Consider the following 23,290-nt stretch of genomic DNA (forward strand, 5'->3'; position numbering starts at 1 on the left):
CAGCGCCAGGCAGACTCGCCGGCCGCCGCCCCCAGCTCACTCCAGCTCCGCTCCTCCGCGACCCAGCTCTCGGCGCCGCACCGGCCCAGGCACCTCTGCCGGTCACGGTACCGCGCTGGCGGCTCCTGCTCCGCTGAGGGTCGCACCTCCGCCGGCCACCGCTGCGCTCAGTCTCCGGAGCAATCCGCCGCTCGAGAGGGCTCCGGGGGCCCCCGCTAAACAACGCTGTGTAGGCCTGGCGCCGGAGGGGACAAAAACGCGTCCTACTCCGCCGCCATCTTGGCCACGCCCTTCTGTTTTTTTTAAACGCATGTCCTGGGAAGGCAGAAATAGCCAAGGCCCACAGATAAGGCTCAGCATTCATGGCATTTCGGGGTGGGGTGGTTAGAGAAGGAAAATGACTCTGTCTCTTCCTTCTTACCCAGAGTAGACAAGGACAGTGTCCACTTCTGCTCTTCCCCTTGCAAAAGCACTCACTGATTTTTGAATAATGAGTGTAAAAGCATTAAGGTAACCATGTTGTTCCTGCTTACATTTTACTTGCTTTACTTAAACTTACATTACCTATGGGTGTTTGCTTTTTCCAGGATGTTACTTTTTTTTAGGCAGCATATTACTCTCGTCTAATGCATAGTTTGAATTGAGTAGCATCTTGGTGTTTATATCGGGGCACAATTGTGTTGTAGCTGAAGGCAGTGTAAGTTTCTCTCAGGGGGGCAGTATGGTGTTCGGTGGAGGAGAGGATGTGGTACTATGGTCAGAGCTGCCGAAATTGAAACAGGGGAACTAGTTTCAGCCTTCATGATCAGTACACCGGACCACTCTCCAGAGGGACAACTTGTCCTTACTTGATCTTAGAAGACCCTCTTGACCTTGGAAGCCCTGGTGTCTTAGTACCAGCAAGTGGACCCTAGCGGTGGCAAGTGTGGGTTAACCTTAGATGCCTGACAATCACAATCCATACTGAAGCACACCTTAGCGGGACAGTGACTCTGTTACTGATGTCACACGACCCTTGAAGAGGGTGGCTCTAGGGCGGTGCGATCACACCGGATCTGACTTCGGGTGGGGTATCAAGCTTGCAAGTATATTAAGTTTCTAAAAGCACTTGCTGACTCCTTCCTGGCCTCTAGCAATTGTAGGCAACAATAAGAGTGTCATGATAACTCTGGTGATTAATGTTCTGCCTAGAGAGACAGAGTTTTGACAAGTGGAAGTTTTGGCTCATGGAAAGGTAGCACATAGGGCCTATTTGCCTGATGCAAGGAACATGTACCATCCAGATCACAAAGTGCACATGTAAATAGGTCAGTGGTTTACTGCTTTCATCAGTGAGATTCTTTTGTTACTTGCAGTTTATAAGTCAAAAGCCTAACATAGAACAGTGAGCTATTAACCCTCTGATTAGCCTAATGTTGCAAAAGGTGTTCATTTGAATAGAAATCAATTCTGATTATGAAAGAGAACCCCCAATCATGGTTTTATGCTCTAAATTCAGAGTTTGGTTTTCTCCAGACCAATCACTATTAAACTACACTGCCTACTTGTATGGATGTCATGAGACTCCTACACCTTGTAGTCCTTTGTCTTATGTGACATTTCCTATGTAGAGATTTACACACATATGATTGTCTCTGTGTAATGAGGGTGATGTACAGTGCTCTGACACCCTACACTGGTATCAGTGGTGCTGTAAATCAAGTTAAATTAATCTGATCCAGGGCATGGTAATTGAGACTTCAGGGGCACTGTTTAAGGGTGATAGTGAGGGAATCAGTGGTAGAGGGAGTCAATGAGGGGCACCAACAAACACTGTCGCTCAGGGCTCCACCATCGCTAAAGCCGGCCCTGCCCTTGAGGCAAGGCCGCCTCACCCATTGGTTAATCCGTTGGCCTTGTTTCAACAATAGTTTCTGTAACTCGGCAATGCAGGATTTGCACACACACCAAACTAAGTTCACAAAATTCAAGGTCTCTCTGCTTCATGCACAAGCACTTTTGACACGTGCTGCCTGCTTTGGACCCACTGGTATTATGCAGAAATAGAGGACATCATTATGCTGCAGTGTTAACTAAATTAAGAAGCAAAAAAAGGCTGCAGCATAATGTAGTATCTGCAAAGATTTTACCTTATTAGTACCAGTGTAACATTCAAACGCAGCAGTGACAAAGGTGATCAGTCAACTTTTGCAAAGGGCCATCCGCTTCACAGAAACACAAGTAGCATTTTTTAGTAACGTTTGATCCGTTTGAGCTACAAACAATGTATTACTTAAAATCATCAGATTATGTAGCAGATGATGTATTATATGGCAAATATGTCAAAGCTATAATTATGTAGAAAACATGTGCATACTGGAATATTTTGCCATTCTTGCTTGAACTGCTCTTGTGGAAAAGGGAGGAGAAGTGCTGATGATAGAAACTCCATGGCTCGGAGACAAATGGTTTGTGCTTCCACTTGTAAGCGTATTTGGGACACTCTGGGATTGGAAACAAATCTCACTTTGTATGCAATGTATCCCGAGCAAAATCAAATTATATACAAAACAACTGTCAAATAAGACATCATGTTTCAAATTAGGTATATTCTTCTTTAATGTTCGTTACAGCATCTCTTTGATTGCTAGCCAACACGTGTTTCGTCTAATTATAGCAGTTTATGCATTTAGACTTCATCAGGGCTAGAATGTATAACAAAAACAACAGTTACAAACTAAATATGTCATATAAAACATATTTAAAAAAAGCAATTCAGAAGAGACAAGTTTTGTTCTCAGCCCCGTGACAAACATGTAACCTCAAAAGACAGGAGCATTCAAATATAGATTTCACCTATGTGTCAAGGTAACAGATTCAATCAACACACCCAATGTGAATACACCATATTCGAATAAACCAAAAGTTACCAAAAAAATGTTTTTGTTTCATTTGAAAAAAGAAGACAAGAAGTGCAAAGAAAGACTCAAAAGAAACTGAGCAAAAACCAAAATTAAAATTATTTAAATAATTAAAGAAGAAGATTGACACCTAATTTGGAACATGATGTCTTATTTGACAGTTGTTTTGTTTATAATTTGATTTTGCTCGGGATACATAGGATGCAATTTGTTAATGTGGTTTTACTACATTATTTATTACGATTGATACGACGTCATTATTATCCCTAGTAGCAGCCCTAATAAGTTCTATTCATTACTGTTGACAATAGAGCGCGAGCCTACAACCTTCTACCTATTGCAAATCTCACTTTGTGAATGTATTTTAATGTCAATAACTCATATTAGACCTCTAATAGTGTGTATTGGTTGGTTGATTTGAAAGCTGTTACTGGGTAGTGAAATGTGAAACAAATACTAAGAAATAGAATGATTTGCTCTTTCTGGCCACTATTGCTTTATATATAATGTCACACCTAGCAATAAATCACCCTGCAGCCCAGACATTAGGCAAGTGCTCCCTCCTTGTTCCCACAGGCTGCCACCTCTGCAATCTGGAAATTGCAGTTTTTTGCGCTGCTCGCCTTTTAAAAGTGGTGAGGTGAGGGTACTTTGGGGATGTGTGTCGCGCCACACACCCACAGCATTGCGGACTTGGGCGTGCACCTTAAAGGAAACAATGACTGTAATGCAGACTATTAAAAGTTCAATATGACCTAACAAACCACTTACCTTGAAAGTAGTAACTAGGCTCCAGAAACTCATGCAACACCACTGTGAGAGGTAGAAAATGGTGGGATGTTTGCTTACCATACAGTTGCATACCCAAGACAAATAATGTTAGAAGTTGGCAGGTTGTTACACTGTCAAATTAGGTAACCTTCTTCCTAGTCAGGATAAGGGTGATGCACTACTGGAATAACCCCTGCTCACCCCCTTGGTAGCATGGCATAAGCAGTCAGGCTGATCTCAGAAGCAGTGTGTAAAGCATGTGCACATAACATACAGTAATACAGTGAAAACACATCATACCAGTTTATAAAAATATCCAGTATGTATCTGTGTAAAACAAGACCAAAATGATAAATAATACAATACTAAAAATATGCATTTTGCAAGAATAACCTTAAAACTGCAGTTCCTTGATGTCAGTAGTTCTGTCCGGTGCTATCGTGGTGCTGAAAACAACCAAATCCAACAGTTTCGGTTGACTGCGTTGGTGCAGACTGGTATCAGGGTCAGAATAATTCTAAACAGTACCTTTTGTTCTGGCTGACCATGGCGTTGCAGGCAAATGGCGGCAGTCGGCAAGGCTGTGGTGTGTAGTGGAGTGGTGTGGATTGCGGTGCCCGCAGTTGACAGGCAGTGGTTCAGTGGCAGTCATCCAGTGGTTCTGGTGAGACCAGAGCTGCGCTGTAAAGTGGGCAGTGTGTGTCGTAGTTCACAGTGCAAAATGCAGCAGTGTATTAAACAGCCATCGATGGGGATGAGACGTGGCAGTGCTTAATGTAGCTTACTAACGGTGCCCCCAGACCACGGTGCAGACCACAGCAGCAATGTCAGATGACAACAGCATCCTTGGTGAGATCAGAGTTGCAGAGTGAAGTGAGGCAGTGCAAAGTGCAGTGCCCACAGCCCACTGTAAAAGTGGCAGCTCTAGCCGTCCTCGTCGGTGAGACCAGGGTTGTGGTGCACAGTGCAGCAATGCTCTCTGTGGTCCCTTCAGGTAATGGAACCAATGTCAGTCTTGGTGGTGGTGGGAGACTGCGGTTTCCCTCTCTGGCAACACAGACACGTGGTCCCAGAGACGGTACCCAGAGGAAGGCCAAGTCTTTGCGGTTCCTGGGACTTCTTGAACAGGAGGCAAGCTCCAACTCAAACCCTTGGAGAAACTCAAACAAAGAAGTTGCAGAAAGTTCAGTCCAGTTCTTCCTTTGCCCAACACAGAAGCAATAACTGGAGGTCAACACAGTAAAGCACACATAGTTCCTCCTCACAACTTCTCCAGCTCTTTCTTTTGGCAGGTTTCTGAGTCCAAAAGAGTTCTAAAGTCCTGGGGTCAGGGCCCCAATATTTATATCACATTTGCCTTTGTTTTCCTGTGTCAGAGCCTCTGTGCTCAGTCCAAGGAAGTTTTGTCCTCTCTGGTCCAACTTCCTGGTAGAGGATGGAGACATCATTGTCCAATTAGCAGACCAATATCTCAAGATATCGCAGGCAGGGGTGCCCCCCTTAGAACCCCCTAGATATAGTGAACCAGTTTTCAGAGTTTTACTCATCGATTTATCACCTCTGCAGCCAAAGTTAAATGATATCCTTTTACCACTTTGCCTACCTTTCTTCGTGGCAAATGGACGGGTGTATCTTGTGGGTAAGGTAATATTACAGAGAAGAAAGTGGTGGAGGCCATATCATCCCTATCCACCTGTAAATCCCCAGGTGAGGATGGCTTCCCTCGAGAATGTTACAATACAGGAAAGGCAACACTGCCCCCTCTGTACACAAGTGTTTAGGGTGGCCATAGGCCACGATTCTCACAATAAGGCAGCACTCGCTCTCATTCCCAAAGAGGATAAAGGCACCCTGAACTGTATTAAGTACCGCCCGATCTAGTTGATTCATGTAGAATGTACTATTTTAGCCAAAATCCTGGCAGTCAGACTAGGGAAGGTTATTCCCCAATTGATCCATATTTCTCAGGTCAGTTTTTTACCAGACTGTATCCAGCAATCATTTGTTGACCCTTGCCCACCTTTTGGGGCATGTCCAGGATGATGAAGAAGAGAAATACACAAGGCAACAAGGCAACAGGGATGTCACCAGAACATTTAATAGAGAATCAGATTGAAAATGTCTGCACTGCCAAAAGGTTCCAGAGGTCCCTGCAGGTTGTGAGAGTAGTGGGAGAAGCGGGTGCTGCAGTGAACCGTTACCTGGTCATAGTCAGGATAAAAGTAAAGCTGAGGAAAGCATGGAAGGCACAAAAAAAACAATGCCAGAGATATAACACCACCCTCCTCAAAAATGTACGGAAATTAACGGAATACTCAGTCACCCTCAGTCACCCTCAATAAAAGGTTTCAAGTCCTGCAAGAACAAGAGGATGAGAGAGAGCCAGGAGAAAGTCTTTAAGAGATGATCGAATAAACAGTGACATTAAACTTCCAGGAGATACTGGGTCCAATTAAACACCGCAACCACAACAAGTTGATGGACAGAGTGCAGACACATTTTAACTACTCATCTCCAGTCAAGAGATCTGGGTTGAATCCATTGTTCTTTTGCTCACGAAGCCACCCTAGTTTGGATCCAGCCATATGCAAATCAGTCTTGACCGTGATCCTCATTGGAACAGTCCAGCCAGAACTGCAAAGCCAGTTCCTCCCAGGACTGGAAACAAGCATTGTGGGACTAGTTTTGGGGCATCACACCTCATCAGCCAGGCTATCTTGAATCTAGTGGCACAGTGAGCCCAGGTCTCATGTCTGGTCATACCCAGTGCACTTAGAGTGAGAAAGCAAAAGACACACAGATGATGGACGGAGTGCAGAGCAAATCCAAAATTCACCCCCAGTAAAGGGATCTGGGTGCAATCTATTGTCATTTTGCTCACCATGCCTCCCCAGTCTAGACACAGCCATATGCAAATCAGTCTTGAACCTGTTCCTCTTGGGAACAGTCAATAGCAAACTGCTAAGCCAGGTCCTACCTGGAAAAGAAACAAGTATCCTGGGACCGGTTTTAAAGCATCACCCCTTATCATCCAGGCTGAATTGAATCCAGTGGCATAGTGAGCTTGGGACCAATGCCTTGGCATACCCTACCCACTTAGGGTAACAAATGCAAAAAGAGCAGATGACGGACGGAATCCTGAGCAAATCAAATATTTACCTCCAGTCACAGATCTCGGTTGAATGCATTGTTTTTTATGCCACAACATTCCAGTTTAGACCCAGCAATATGCTACCAGTCTTGACCCCTCTCTTCATTGGAACAGTCCAGCCCGAACTGACAAGCCAGGACTGCGCTGGACCGGAAACAAGAATCCTGGGATTGGTTTTGGAGTATCACCTATCATCAGCCAGGATAGCTTGAATCTGGTGCTTCAGTGAGCACGAGACCCATGTCTGGGCATACCCTTCACACTTCCAAATCCAAAAAGAACAGATAATGGACAGAATGCTGAAGTAATCAAATATTAAGCCTCAGTCAAAGGTCTGGGTTTAATTAATTGTTTTTTTGTACGCCACACCATTTCAATATAGACCAGCCATATGCTATCAGTCTTGACCCCTCTCTTCATGGGAACAGTCCAGCCCGATCTGCCAAGCCAGGACAGCCCTGGACCGGAAACAAGCTTCCTGGGATTGGTTTTGGAGTATCATTCGTCATCAGCCAGGCTAGCTTGAATCCAGTGGCCTACCAGTCAGGAATCTTCGGGGCCTCTTATGAGGGAATGAACTGCAAGATAGTCCATGGAGGACAACCCACAGAAGACTTAGAAATGAGGACCACAGTCCACCTTGATTGTTTCCTCTCACATTTTTTCTAATCAGCAAAGCGAGGGCTACTTTCATTCAGCTGAAGAATGAAGGCAGATGCAGAAGAAGCCAGGACTTGGAAGCATTATTGGGTGACTCTGACGACTGTGGTTACCACCCTGTTAGTAAAAACAGCAAATTTTAATATTGTAGGTCATTTGAACCTTTATCTTGAATTGAACCTAGACACCGATATCTACAGTTTCTTAAGGGACATGTTAGCATGTCAATTCACTTAATTGGTTTCAGGCACCGCATATCTGGCTTGACACCTTCAGGACCCTGTTTTTTCTAATGTTCCCTTCCTAAAGGTCCACACCCCACTCCCTATGACTTGGACTGAGCACTTTCTTATTTCTATATCTATAAGTCTTGAAGGCACTAATTTACAGTAACATCATACTCCTTCGATTGAATGCCGTTGGCAGAAGCTTGATTCTTGGCACTCAGAGTCCCAAATGTTCTTCCTACAGGGAGGCAGCTAATAGCTCCTTCCTGGACTGGATCACTCAAGACAGGTGCCATCCTGCTAAGCTGACTCATTCTAAAAGACCTAAGGCCAATCTTTAGTTTGAGGAGTCCTTGACCCTAGCTAAAAAAACTGTGGGGTGCTAGAATGAGCTTGGAGATGCTCAAATGAACTCGAAGCCAAACATGCTACATTGACACCATTACGGCTTATCATAAACTGAAGCATAAGGCAAGGGTGGATCGTTTTGCAAACAAAATATAAACTAGCAGCAACCCTACTAAAACAACATTTTCTCTTCTAAAGGGCACAATGAAACCCTCATTAGCTGGAAAACACATTATATCGACTAACGCTTAGTGTGAAGAAATGGCCAAGTATTTCATTGGGAAAGTAGAGTGCGTTTACCACAATTTTGGTCCTGATAGCAAGAATTGGCACTCACGTTCAGTGCTGTCCTTAAGACACCCTTCACCGTTTGCCCTGATGACCCTCTCAGACCCGACCTTTTCTAAAGTTTCAGGATTGTCTGCTTCCTAATTGTCTGAAATTGATGTATCTGTTTTTGTCATCAGCCTCGGATCCGGAATTGTGGAGACATGCAAAAGTTTTTCCATTGCTTAAAAAACAGCTCTAGACACTTCTAAGCATGAAAACTATGCCCTAGTTCTCTGCTTCCTTTTTTTGCTTATTTTATGGAATATCATATCAGTGCCACTCAAGCCCAGTTTCTGGATTCCAGCTCTATTTCAGATACCTCCAAAAACGGTATTAGACCCCTGCACATCACGGAATATGCTCTGTTGGTAGTCATAGAGCTTCTACGTGTCTCACTGGATGAAGGCATATCCTCTGCTTGAACTAAGCGCAGATTCAATACTGTCTCTCGTAAGATCATGTTGCACCGGTTGCAGGAGATTAGTAACGGTGGTAAATCTCTTTACTGGTTCAGTTCCTTCCTTTCTGACAGATCTTTCCAAGACATCTCCCTGCCCTACCACTCCCAGAGTCTCATCTTACAAATTATTAAAACCGCAAGTATATTTAACATCTTACTTTAGCCGGCATTTAAAAAAGAGTTTCATAGACTACAGGATGGGCTTGCACGATTCGAAAGACCTACAGACGTCCTGGAAACAATCTAAACAAACATCACCGTGTCGCCTGTGTGGCTATCAAAAGGAATCCCTAATCCATCTTCTATACGTAGGTTCAGCAGTTAGGGCTCTGAGGAGACAGTACTTAAAAGCTATTTTTAAAGAACTGAACATCCGCACGTGTAGGCAAGCCGTAATACGCTGGCTGGACTGTTCCTCCATAATTCTGGCCTGCCGAGGAGTAAAATACCTGGTAGAAGTAAGAAAACTTTTACGTCTAGCTGATCAGGAGGAAATCAGAGAGGTGTGACCGACAGGGCATGGGCCCTGCGGAGCCAGTTGTGCAATAAATGGACTCAAAGTAAAACATATTAAGAATTTAACTGGTTAGGTGTTATGGATGTTGGACTCAATTTTAATCATTGTATTTTCAATATTTTATGCGTTGGTAAAATACCTACACGTGTAATCAACAGGATATTATTTAATGCAGTCTGGTTTTAACAGTGAATGCAAAGATATTACATTTTTGGGCTATTTTAATTAATCATACAATAAACTTGAACTGAACTGAACTGAACACTCCCAGAGTCAAATGCTATTCTATGGGGTCCCGCAGGGCTCTTCATTGAGCCCCACTCTCTTCAATATCCACATCCTTCCTTTGGCTTTGGTTGCAAAATCTCACAATATCACCCTGGTATCCTACGCTGACAACCACTCTACACAGACATCTACTAATTTCAAGAAGACTTGGTTGTCATCTTCGAGTGGATGGTTGCCAATTTCCTTCATTTAAACTTGAATGAATCTGAAATTCTTCTCCTGGGGAGAGATACTTACCTATGGGTCAACCACTAGAGGCCTCCCACTCTAGGACTATCCTGCAGCCTACACCTGCGGTCAAGAACTTGGGAGTCTGGATAGACAGTACCCTGTCCTTTGAATCTCAGGTAAAATCAGTAGCAGGCATCTGTTTTGAACTCTTACAAGGCCTTACGAGCCCTAAAACAATTCTGGAACTCTTTGACTCTGATTCGCGTTAGATGATCATTCAGTCCAAAATTTTGTCTAGGCCGGACTACTGCAATGCTTTGCTTCTTGGGTCTAATAAGACAGTAAACAAAAGGCTCCAGCTAGCCCAAAATGCTACAGCACTGCTTCTTTTTTCTCGTCCGATGCATTGCTCTATCTCTGGTTTTATTCACTGACAGCAGTAACTCCCAGAGGAGCATACAATTCACTTAAAGGCACTATTTATTTCTCATAAAATCCACACAAGCTCTGGCACCACCATCTTTGCTAACTTGTTTCACCCCTATGCACCTTCTAGTGCCTTGCACTCAGTGGACCTCCACTTAGCCAATGTGCTCCGGGTGAGAAGAGGAAGAGCCGATGGGCGCTCCTTCTATTCAAAAGCCAACAGCCTAAGGAACTCTCTGCCTTTATCTAACAGGTGTATCCATGACCACTGGGCCTACAGAAGGGCCATGAATACCTGTCTATTCTCTGTCTAGGTTAGTCTTCCCCTGCTGGTCTTGCCTTTTTTAAATCTAGCGCTGGGACACCTTGTTGCTAGGTCAGCCATGTGCTCTATACATACACAAACATACCATAACGCCAGTTCAGTCAGAAGCAAGAGGTTGAAGGAGGCACGCTTGACTGACTTTTGTCCCTCCCACCCACCCTAAAAATCTTGTATTAGAGATGTTCATCATTTTCTAGGAGAAGGTTTCAATATAGAATATTTATTATCTCTTGGTCACTTGGACAGGTGGCAGAATTTGAGGAGATCGAGACAGGCAGGAAGGGTTAGGGGCATTCAGACTATCATCGGATAGAGGAAAACAGGGCAGCGAGGAATGAGGCAGGAGGACGGCAAGGGTCGAAAGATAGGGGTTGGGGGGAGGCTTAGTTAGGACAATGTTGGGGAAGTTTGTTGTGGGGAATTGTTTAAGGTTGGGGGCGATAGAATATGTCTATGTATTAGTGAAGCCTTTGTTTCCATTATTGTAACACATGAAAATGCTTACCTCTCCAATAAAGCGGCCTTTTAACCCATTTGGCCTAATAGTAATGCTCATTGCCTGATTGGTGAAGTGCCATTGTTTCAGCCTGAGGAGTCTTTGACTATTGGCTCACCATTGGAGTGCATTAATTATGCTGAGAGAGCTGCTGGTGGAGCATGGATGGTCTTTTGTGCAGCGGAGTTACTAGAACTAGTGCATGCTGCCAGTGTGTGGGCCTGTTTCTGGGTGCGGTCACAGCGTGTTGATGCACCAATTCCAAAACAAGGTCTGTGGATATTCATGCACACCATGTTTGATGGCGGCCATCTTAAGTTGGCATGATTTGCGTTCCGGCATCAATTGACAGTGTATTGTATCAGTGATACGTACATTAAAAGCATTCAAATAGTTTTTTAACTCACGGAAATGGCTTGAGGTTTGCATCCACTTCTGGGGATCTCATCACATGTGTTGGTTCTCAAGTACTGTAATACAGCATGTGTGAAACCCGGCCCGTTGGATGAGAGTCCGACCAGCACCGCAATGATGTCCTAACTTTTGTCACGTAAACAAGGGAAACAGGCTGTGGCCATTTTGAGCACACAGTGGAGGCAGTCTACATTTTTTAAATCAGTTGTTTGGCGCTATGGACACCAGCTAAGATCAAATCTCTGATGATATGCTCAGTATTTCATTTTGGCAAAAGCTTAACATTCATTTAACTTGATATTTACATGCGTCAACAGAAATTGGCAACCTTTTCTGAAAAGGACTTGCACAAAATCAGTATACTACATGTGACAACAGTGATTGGCAAGGTTGCTATAAAAAAAAATATTTGATACATTTTCTTTTTTGCTTTTCCTTGTGAGTCATTTGATGTGCTTTATTTCTGTGCAAGGGTGCTCTAATATTTCGTGGTATATTATTAGATTGGTTATAATGCAAACTGTTATTCTACCTAGCCCTTTCTTACAGGAACCAGGTGAGCCACCAGTAAAATGGCAATTTTGCCATCAATCTTTAAATGCATACTGAGGTGAAACAGATGGTATGAAATTTAAAGCGGATAGGACATTAAGTTTACTTTATTACTATCTGGGAACTGAAGGTCAAAATGTATTTGGCCATTTACCAGAATACACTGATGTGGACAATAAAGAAATTAATGATTTTCAATTTGCAACTGAGTGTATATTTTGAAAGAAAAGTTTATCTTGTTGTTCACAAACACATTTTTTTTTGCATTTTATTTGCAAAGGTCTGGAATAATTAATCAATTGACGTTTAAGTGACAGCTTTAAAAATGTTGGCAAGTTACTGTGAGTTTGAGCGGTTCACATCATAAATTGATTTAGTATCAAATAGTATGTAGATTCAATTCAAAGTACCGCAATGCATTGCATAGCATTAGGAGTGAGTTGACTTAGATGTTGAAGTGCATTCAGGAGAAAGATATTGAAAACGTGGATTCTACACCACTGTTGTCACCTATATTCTAGTAAAGTAAAAAATAGGCAATTTGTGCTTGTGTGGATCTAATATCTCTCAACAATACAATCAGGGTTGAAAGCTACCCTCTACCATAAATTGATGATCTGATTACAGCAGTAGGTCACTTCAAATGGTTCTCGAAATTGGATCTTTGAGCAACGTACCATCAGGTAGCACAGAACAGACATTCTGTTCACTCAACAGCTTTTGTCACACCTGTTGGGGCATCCCAGTTTTACAATCATTTGGACTAGTCTCAGTGGCATCAATATTGCAAAAGGGTTATGACTAGGATGCCGAATGATATTCCTAATTTAGCTGTCTTCAAAGACAACATTCTTGTGCCTGCTGAGAGAGACACAATAAAGTGTTGGAAGAGACTTTAGTGACCTTGCAGAAGAATAGGATAAGTGTTATTTGGCGTGAACACAATTTAATATTTAGGGCACCTCCTTTTTAAAAGGATGGGGTCAAACCCAAACCCAGCATTATGGAATGCATTATTAAAGCACCCCATCCAATAGATACAGAACAACTATGTTAATTTATTGGGGTTTGTGCGTTGTGTGTAAAGCCTATTTGAAATTGTGCAGGCCTTACAGCATGTTTCAGGAGTCTCTCAAGGAAAGGTGCAGATTGTATTTGGATCTTAAACTGTCCAGATCAAACACTGCACAATAACAGTTCCTGCACTCTAAGCATATGTTGAGGGCTGTGAGACGTATGTTACAGTTGATGGCAGTTCAAATGGTATTGTGGTAGCTCTATCACAAATGGTTGGAGAGAATGAAGTTACAGTTGGATTTGTAGCAAGGAGAATGAAGGAAGTGGAAATGAGGTATTCGGGTATAGAGAAAGAAATGCTAGCTTGTGTGAGTGTAGAAAAATGCAGTCAGTACTTGTGGGGATGGAAGCTTTGGTTAAGAACAAACCATGAATCCTTGCTAGACATGTGCCCTCATACTCACAGATTCTCATTCATTCACGCAGACACTCCACACAAAGTCACTCTTTCATATGTTCTCTCTTTATCCCTCATTCACTTATCATCACTCACTAAATCCACACACCCTCCCTGACGTTCATGTGTGCACTCTCCCCAGCCACTCACTCTCCCACTTCCACTTTGCTACTCAGCTTCATTTTTAATTACTCACTCTCAATCAGAATCACTCACATATACACTCACGGATCTATGTCATTACATCGCATTCTAATACCACGCATACTATTACAACGCGGGTATTACAACGTGATGACAATGACATCGCATGCCATTACATCGCATACTTTTACCACGAGTATGCTTTTACCACGCATGCCATTACAACGCAAAGGCATGCGTGGTAAAGCTATACTTATGGTAAAAGTATGCAAGGTAAGTTACATCTCTATCCCTACACCTACACAACAAACTACTCCCACCCTTACACTACCCCAACCCAAAAACACTACCACACTACTACACTACCCACACTACTCCCACCCTTACACTACCCAAAACCACTACTACGCTACCCACACTACTCCCACCCCTACACTACCCTAAACCCTAAAACACTACTACGTTACCCACACTACTCCCACCCTTACACTACCCTAAACCCTAAAACACTACTACGCTGCCCACACTACTCCCACCCCAACACTACCCTAAACCCTAAAACACTACTACGCTACCCACACTACTCCCACCCCTACACTACCCTAAACCACTACTACGCTACCCACACTACTCCCACCCCTACACTACCCTAAACCCTAAAACACTACTACGTTACCCACACTACTCCCACCCTTACACTACCCTAAACCCTAAAACACTACTACGCTACCCACACTACTCCCACCCCTACACTACCCTAAACCCTAAAACACTACTACGCTACCCACACTACTCCCACCCCTACACTACCCTAAACCCTAAAACACGACTACGCTACCCACACTACTCCCACCCTTACACTACCCTAAACCCTAAAACACTACTACGCTACCCACACTACTCCCACCCTTACACTACCCTAAACCCTAAAACACTACTACGCTACCCACACTACTCCCACCCTTACACTACCCTAAACCCTAAAACACTACTACGCTACCCACACTACTCCCACCCCTACACTACCCTAAACCCTAAAACAGTACTACGCTACCCACACTACTCCCACCCTTACACTACCCTAAACCCTAAAACACTACTACGCTACCCACACTACTCCCACCCCTACACTACCCTAAACCCTTAAACACTACTACGCTACCCACACTACTCCCACCCCTACACTACCCTAAACCCTAAAACACTACTACGCTACCCACACTACTCCCACCCTTACACTACCCTAAACCCTAAAACACTACTACGCTACCCACACTACTCCCACCCCTACACTACCCTAAACCCAAAACACTACTACGCTACCACACTACTCCCACCCCTACACGAGCCTAAACCCTAAAACACTACTACGCTACCCACACTACTCCCACCCCTACACTACCCTAAACCCTAATACACTACAATAAACATACACTACAACTCTACACTACCCTAAATCCTAAATCCCTACACTACATAAACACTACACTACCCTCCCTAATACACTACACTAAATAAACACAACACCACAACACACACTAAAACGTTTTAAAAAAAACACAAACAAACATTACCACACTACTTTAAAACTGCCCTAAACCCTACATAAGTAACCCCCACCCCATGCGAAAAACACCTTACCTGTCTCCTCTCCAACGTCGCCTACCGATCCTGCTTCCTCCTTCCTGCTGAGTTCACGTCGTTGTGAATAGCCGCCCCCGCCGCCGCCGCCATTACACATTACATCGCATGCGTTGTAAAAGCGCATGCGATGTAATGGTATATGCGATGTAATTGTATGCGTGGTTTTACCACGCGTTGTAACATCACATGCGTTGTAATACATGCGATGTAAAAGCAACGCGTGGTAAAACCCGCGTTGTAATGGTTGTTCCCCACACTCACCCTTGTTGATTCCCATTCATATTCATCCACAGTCACACTCATAAACCCACTCAGATGCCTACTCTTAGTGATTGTCACTCCTCCACACACACACACACACATATATATGAACACAATCACTTTCTGTCACACATACACTCTCACACACTCACTCTCAAAAATGCACAAAACAACAACTTTTCTTTCTTCTGTTGATTCCTCCCTTGGTGACTCATTGTAGCAGCAGGATAGGAATCCTCCACAGTACACTCACTTAGCAATGCATGATTCATACACCAGGAACAAGGAGCCAGACAGAGCAGAAGACTTGCCACAAGCATCCCTCCATCTTCCAAAAGTGCTGGATCTCACTCCTGCTGTCCTGTGTCTCTGTTCATCTGTTTTAGGGGTACTTTACTCAGTGCTTGAAAGCTCCATTATAGCAGATATTCTGGTTAACCTGAGTTATGCACAGCATGTCTGCTAAATAAAATGGATTGTGCCTGTGTGAGTGGACTGTAATATGGTTACGTCCCTCATCTATACTCACTCCGAGCTTTTGTCTACATAGTGAAGCCTCATTCAGTAGATGACTTGTGGCTCATCTCCTTCCTCCTCTTGATAGAGCAAGGACTCATAGACAAATCTGCTCCTTTAACTTAACAAGTATTATAAACAGTTTCATGTAAAACTAATGCGCACCACATAAATATGCAGTTTAGTGAAGCATGTTTATGTGTTTGCTAACACTAATAACATGAACGAAGGACTAAACTTCTTTTAACGGGGAAATCTTTTCTGGCCTTGCGTCAACTGCATCTACGTGGTAAGACGTATTAATGCTTGGAGGGAAATTCTTGAGCAAGAGCAAAAGGCAATGGAGTCTTGAAGACTCGTGTCCATGGCATCTGCTTGCTTGAAATGAAATCATGCAATTGTACTAATGTTAATGCGGGGAACGTTTAAAAAAAGTAAAGGGGAATAGAGTAGAAATGGGTGGTATATAGTGAAACATTTATTTTTCAAAGTAATATATGTCTTTCTGACCTTATCACTGGGGCATATTTGGGCCTCTCATGTAAGGCTGGAGTGGGCTGAACCACGTGATATTCGTGCATGGACATTGAAAGCTAATCCCAAATGATGACACTAAGTTCGGGAGATGGAAAAGGTCTCAGGATGCTTGAACCTGAGAACAAGCGGTGAAAAGTTACAGTGAAAGGATTCACATGTCGCATTTTTTACCAATTGTTGTAGATGCAATGTGAATGCGGATGGGAACAAAAGTTGTGAATAATAATTAAGGGATGGGTTTGCGAACAATTATTTAATGGAATAAAGTGATATGTGAGCATCAAGTGATGATCTCCCCCCTTGCCTGACTAATTTGATTTAGAATTTTTACGATATTGAAACATAAATGGGTGGAACATGTAGAACAAAAGGTGTAATTGAGGTAGTCTTAGTTAGTTAGTCAGAACTGCTGGAACGAGAGATGAGAGAACCGAAAGCTGAGGGAGAGATGCTTTGAGAAGCTGATGAAGAACCAAATGCAGAACCTATTATCATAACTAATTGAAATAGAAAGAAGATCGTGGAATAATCTCGAGAAGGAAGAGAGTGTCAGAGAGCGGTGCAATGCTGTTGTCCGTATCTTAGAGAGGTAACTATCCTGTCCTGAAGCCTTTGTCACCTGATCTATCCCAGGGGACTCTTACCATTCCTTTGGCCTGGGAGTTGGCTTTCACTCCATTCTTGGTAATTATATTTTTCATGATTTAGATGATTTAGATGTTCTTTTCTCTCTATCCTCTCCTTTTCCTTAGACACTGTCCATTGAGTAAGTTCATAAAAATGTTGTTTGATGATTTAACTGTTTTTCTCTCCTATGAAAAAGGGTGATTGTATTGTGTTTTTGAAGTGGTTCACACCTATTTAACTTAGATGAAGATTTAAACTTACACTGAGTCTGTGGTTATTTGATTGATGGTATAGAAAATGTAATATTGTGTTCATTATCACCATCAATTTGTTCAACCAATGGTCCATCAAGCAGAGAAATGAACTTTTTGATCGGTGACAGGTTAGTTAGAAATAAGAAATAACTAATGTTAAATTGTGAAAACATAAACTTTGACTCCAGCGGTTTACTCAATTTAAAAGCATGTTTATGGGCCCAGGTGAGTATATGGTAGTGGAATATCTGTTGTTGGTACGCCGCTGGATCACTCCCGTAATCAGGAGACTGGAAAGGCCAAGGGGGCAGACCTGTGCTTCGTCAGTGTTCATGAAAGTTGTGTTCTCATGGGCACTGCTAGCAATAAATAAATAGGAGTCTGACCAGAAGTGAGCGGCACTATTGGTGGCTCACAGATGGCGGTTTAGGGACCAGAAAACCTCATTGATGAGCTGCCACTGTTTTGGTCCTTTAAGGGGCCTTTTCGGGATTATAGCAACTGGTCCTATGATCAAGCCTGGGGACGCTTGTATCTTGTTTCCCCTTGTCCCAAAAAATTGTCTATATTTCCTTTTTTTTGAGGTGCATGTTTCTCAATAAGAGATCTTCCTATGTACACTTAATGTGGGGACCAGTACCCACTGATGAATGTTTACTTTATTGTGGGAGAAAAATAGTCGAGGAGGGCAAGTAACCTTTTACTCACGGTTAAGAAAAATCTACATTTGAAAAAACTTTATCTCTGGCCCATACCTTTGAGAACATGTTTGATGGCAACAAGGATGTTGTTAGGAAGGGTACTCTCTCACAATCTTTACTTCCCTATATATGCTTACCCTGATATGACATTTTATGGAGTCAATCTATATGAAAGTCGATATTATGGGCTCCATGTTGTTCTTTCCTTTACATCCATCAGAGGTGTGGGTGCTCTTGATTTTGGGTTTAAGAGTTAGGGCAAGGAAAAATGATTTAGAGTACTGAAGATTAGTGGTGAGAAGTGGTGCCACTTTCTGAGTACATATGCTGCCCATCCCCTCTGTTACTGGAGTCAGAGACACAGTCTATACAATCCTTCCTTATACTCTATGTCACAGAAGTATCACACTGTACAAACCTTGAATTCCCTTAGGTCACAACGTCAGTCACACGCTGCATGTACTCTGCACATCCCTCAGTTACAGGTGACAGAATCACAGAGTGCATGTGCCCTGCACAACCCCTCTTTTACAGGTGGCAGTGTCATGGACTGTACATACTCTAAACATCCACTCTTGTAAAGTTGTCACAGGTGGCACAATCTCTCAGTTACAGATGTTGAATTCATAGACTCTAACTCCCCTGCATGTCCCCCATGTTATAAATATTGGAGTCACAGACTGCACATCCCCTGCATATCCCTGATGCTACACATGCCAGAGTTACAGAGTGTATGTGCCCTGCACGCCCCTCTGTTACAGAACATACACTGCACAACCCCTGGGGTACAGATGTTATAGTCATGGACTGCACATGCCCTGCATACCCCCTGAGTTACAGATGTGGGATTCACACTCATTGTACCCTACACATACTCTCTGTTACAGATGATGGAGTCACAGACTGCACATACCTTGCACACCCCCTGAGGTCCAGATATGGAAGCCACAGACTGAATTTACCTTGCACATCCCCTCCATCGAAGATGTCATAGTCAGAGACTGAACATACTCTGAACATCCCTTCTGTCCCCTTTTGTACCCCCTATTACAGATGTGCACTGCCATGCATGCCACCTGAGTTACATATATGGGATTCACAGACTCCATGTAACCTGCATCAACTCTCAATTACAGATGTCAGAGTCACACTGTATGTACCCTTCCCATCCACTCCATTACAGACGTGGAAGTCACAGACTGCATGTACCTAATACACCCCCTGTGCTACAGTTTTCAAAGTCACCAACTGTACTTAACCATACACAACTCCTCTGTTACAGATGTCGGAGTCACAGACTGCATATACCCTGCACATTGATTGTGTAATGGATGTCAGAGTCAGTACAAACTCTCGTACATACCTTCCAGATCTCCTGTGTTGCACAAGTCGGAGTCACAGCATACTCTACTGACCCGGTACGACATCAACGTGTTTTGTAAGGAGAACTCTCTTCCACAGGCGGCTTGTTCAGCAGCATCGAGACAGTCCTTGTATGCAGTTAGAATAGGATAACCCCCTGTTGGCACAAATGCATGTTTTGATTAAACAAAAAACAAAACTCAGTATGAGTTCCTGAGCAGACATGGTTACCTTAAAGGAGCCTGGGTGAAACAGCCAAACCAAGAAAAAATAAGCGTTTAACGTGTACTAATATCTTTATTTCAGTTTTTATCCTCCAAATATATTTTTTAAGTAGAGAAAAATATCCCTCCTGATTTGTTTTTTTAAATGGGGTGACACGCATTACCTGTTCTACCACAATGATTTCTCGTCTTTCACTAATTTTCAACTCACATATTTTTACAACTTTTTGCACAGTTAAAACCCATTTTCAATAGCTCCGGGTAGATTTCCAACCTATCATTTTTTGCCAACTGTGCCACTCCATACAAAAGCCTGTCTTATGCAAATCAGTACTAACCTAATACCCATGAGAACAATCCATCTGGAACTACCAGGCAAGGCATTCTCTAGAAGGGAACACAAGAAACCACAAATCTATTACACCATTATTAGGCCTCATTAGTGAATTATAGATCCGGTGGCGCAGCAAGCAAGGAATGTAGGTCAGCCAGTAAATGTTCCCCAATCATTTGCTACCATGTGGATACAATAGAAGGGCATTCTGGAGGTCATGGAGGCATGTTACAACCAGCCCGTAGATGGCAACAATACGTTCTTCATTTGTGCTGGTGCTTGGCCCTCCTCTCATGGCTGTGATATATATTTGTAACAATCCACCACATGGTGGCTCTCTCTTTCTGTTCTTAAAAATAGACAGGAGCAAAGTGTTTACCAGATCAATATAGGATTTATAAACTATTAACAGCAAGGTGCTAGCTCAGGCCTTTCTTACAGCTTTGGTTCAGCTAGTATAGTCCAAATTGTCATACATTTAGGTCTTTAATGGCATGTTGGCTCTTGTATATCTAGTCCCCTCTTCCTTCGCCCTCTTACATTCCACTCAGGCCAGAACACTCCATGGAATTGCCAGGCACTCAAGAAATCTCAGTATTCATTCATTCATTTCTTCATTCCTGTAGGTGTGCCATTTGTACTGGTATCTGGCATAGTTGACAAGGACTGCAGGCGGTGCACGCTGCAGTGGCCTCCTAAGAAATATCCCAGGCCCTGGCACCTATTATTTTACAAATTAAGCACTGGCCAGAATGTTGAGGATTGAGTCACGGAACAGATATGTGGCACTTACCAACGGTGTTGTTCTCCAGCCCTTTGATGCAGTGAGTGACATCGGGAGGGCATTGCTTGAAGATACCTGAGCATTGGCTGGTGCCGGTAGCAAGACACCGCTCGCACATTAGGCAATCTGCTGGAAAAAGAAAATCAATCTAGAAATCTGAGCATAATTGAGCATTTCATTCAAACAGAGAGAAATAAGGGTGAAAAACAAGTATAGATGATTTAGCCTTAGAGCGGGCCCATTTACTATTCCTGTGGAAATGTTTTAGGAATAAGGAGAACCCAAGGAAGTTCTATTGTTCAGTGGTACAAAATAAAACAAAAAATAGGAAATGTATCAGAGAATTCCAGTTGTTTGGATGATAGAAAAGTGAAGTCATGGAAACACAAAAGGGTTTGTAGGGAGAGATGAGCACAATCGGAGGCAGAATGAAGATTGTAATAGATTGAGACAGAAAGAGACCGATAAAAACACTCAAAGGGATAGATAGGGAGTCTGGCCACCGACTGACATGGCCACCTCAGGGTAGAGCTTTGAGACTCCAGAGGGGAGAATTTTCCACACAGCTGTCAGGAGAGGCTCAAGGAGACTGAAGAAAAGCAACATGAATGAGACAACAGCAACATACATTTGAGGTTATTTTCCACATGAGTAATTACAGTTAAACTCAGTTCTTCAATGCAGTCCTGAAGCCTGGTCTTTCCTTCATCTGAGCCTCACAACTCATTCTGTCAGGAAACAGTCAGTTGGTTAAGAGATTAGTGACTTTTCTTGCTTTTAAACACAGATGCTGCTTCAGTGGATTTAAATTACTCTTGAACTCTGGTTGGACTCATTGCACTGGCAGAGTGGAAGGGGAGGAGTTTTCATGTCAACAGATTTGTGGAGGGAAAATTAAAACACCATTGCTGTAGCTGAGGAAGGAAGCTGCCTGAATCTAAAGAGTTAAGAGAAATTCCCTTTCTTCAAGGCTGCCCTGTGTTTTTAAATTGTTTTTTGAAATGAAATGAAATAAAATGAAATGTAAATTTGTAGAGCGCGATTGCTGCCCTGAGGCGTCCAAGCGCTAGCGGCCAGTTATAAAATTGCTTAAGAAAGAGGAATCGCTAAGTAGTTAGTGTGGAACATTAAAAAGAAAGGTCTTCAGCTCTTTCCGAAAAGAGGAGAGATTGGGGTTGGACCTGAGTTGAAAAGGAAGTGAGTTCCATAGCTTGGCGGCATTGTGAGTGAACATCCTGCCGCCAGCCCTTGTCTTTTTTATTCTGGGGACTATAGCCATACATGCCTGGCTGGAACGAAGATTTCTGCTAGGTTGATACTGTGTTATTAGGTCCCGGACAGTCTGCGCGGTAGCTGGAGCAATGTGCGAGCCGCACAGTTTTGCACAATCTGAAGCTTGCGCAATGTATAATCCGGGGCACCAAGATAGAGGACGTTGTTAAAGTCCAAACGGGACTCAATCCAACCCTGAATGGCCACCTGCTTTGCCTCCACAGGCAAAAGAGGGAGAACTTCCTTCAACACCCTAAGGAGACCAAAGCAGGTAGCCGAGAGTTTTGTAGCCTGGGTGTTAAAAGATAGGGCTTTGTCCAGCCAAACCCCAAGGCTCTTTATATTGTCCTTGGGTGTTGGAGGGGTACCAAGACACGGGGGCCACAAGGAGTTGAAAAGAGTGGGGTTTGTGGGACCCAAGAGCATCAGCTCTGTTTTGTCCGCATTGAACTTAAGGGAAGAAGAAGTCATCCATCCCTTTACCTCCTCTAAGCATTTTGCCAGCCCACCTGAGGATGGTGAACCCAGCTCCTGCGCCAGGAAGACCACTAGCTGAGTGTCATCCGCGTAAGAAATGATCTTAATGCCAAACGGACAGGCAACCTCAGCCAGTGGTCTCATGTAGATGTTAAAAAGCGCAGGGCTTAGGGATGAGCCCTGCGGGACTCCACACCTCAGTGGCCTGCTTGTGGATACTGTGTCTCCATCAAAAATTTTAAAGGACCTGTCGCTCAGAAAAGATTTGAGCCATAGCCATGCTCCGCCAGTTATTCCGACATTCGAAAGACGGCTCAGCAAGGTGTCGTGGCTGACCGTGTCGAATGCCGCGCTTAGGTCAAGGAGGATCACTGCCACTGATCCCCCTTGATCCAGGATCTTTCTTGTTTTCTCGGTGACTATCAGCAGAGCGGTCTCCGTCCCATGTCTGGGTCTAAGGCCTGTCTGGGTGGCATCTAACAGCTGGTTATTCTCGAGGAAGTGCACCAGGTGGGTATTGATGTGCCTCTCGAGAATTTTGCTCACCCAGGGGAGCAGAGGGATCGGACGGTAGCTACTGAAGTCACCGGGGTCCAGATTTTTTTTTTAACAAAGCACGCACCATGGCCCGCTTCCAAGCAGG

The 23,290-nt window shown here is 43.5% G+C and overlaps 1 protein-coding gene across 1 annotated transcript in view; it reads right to left on the reverse strand.

The window, feature by feature from the left end:
* The window catches only part of LOC144807264 (phospholipase A2 inhibitor and Ly6/PLAUR domain-containing protein-like), a 63,412-nt gene that overhangs the window by 28,976 nt on the left and 11,146 nt on the right, over positions 1-23,290 (reverse strand). The window contains exons 2-3 of the mRNA XM_078673110.1: positions 20,908-21,024; positions 19,558-19,713 (exon numbers count right to left, since the gene is read on the reverse strand). Coding sequence (XP_078529236.1) covers positions 19,558-19,713; positions 20,908-21,024 — 273 coding nt within the window. The remainder of the gene's footprint in view (positions 1-19,557; positions 19,714-20,907; positions 21,025-23,290) is intronic.

This window comes from Lissotriton helveticus, chromosome 1_2, assembly GCF_964261635.1.
Source record: "Lissotriton helveticus chromosome 1_2, aLisHel1.1, whole genome shotgun sequence".
NCBI classification, from domain to species: Eukaryota; Metazoa; Chordata; class Amphibia; order Caudata; family Salamandridae; genus Lissotriton; species Lissotriton helveticus.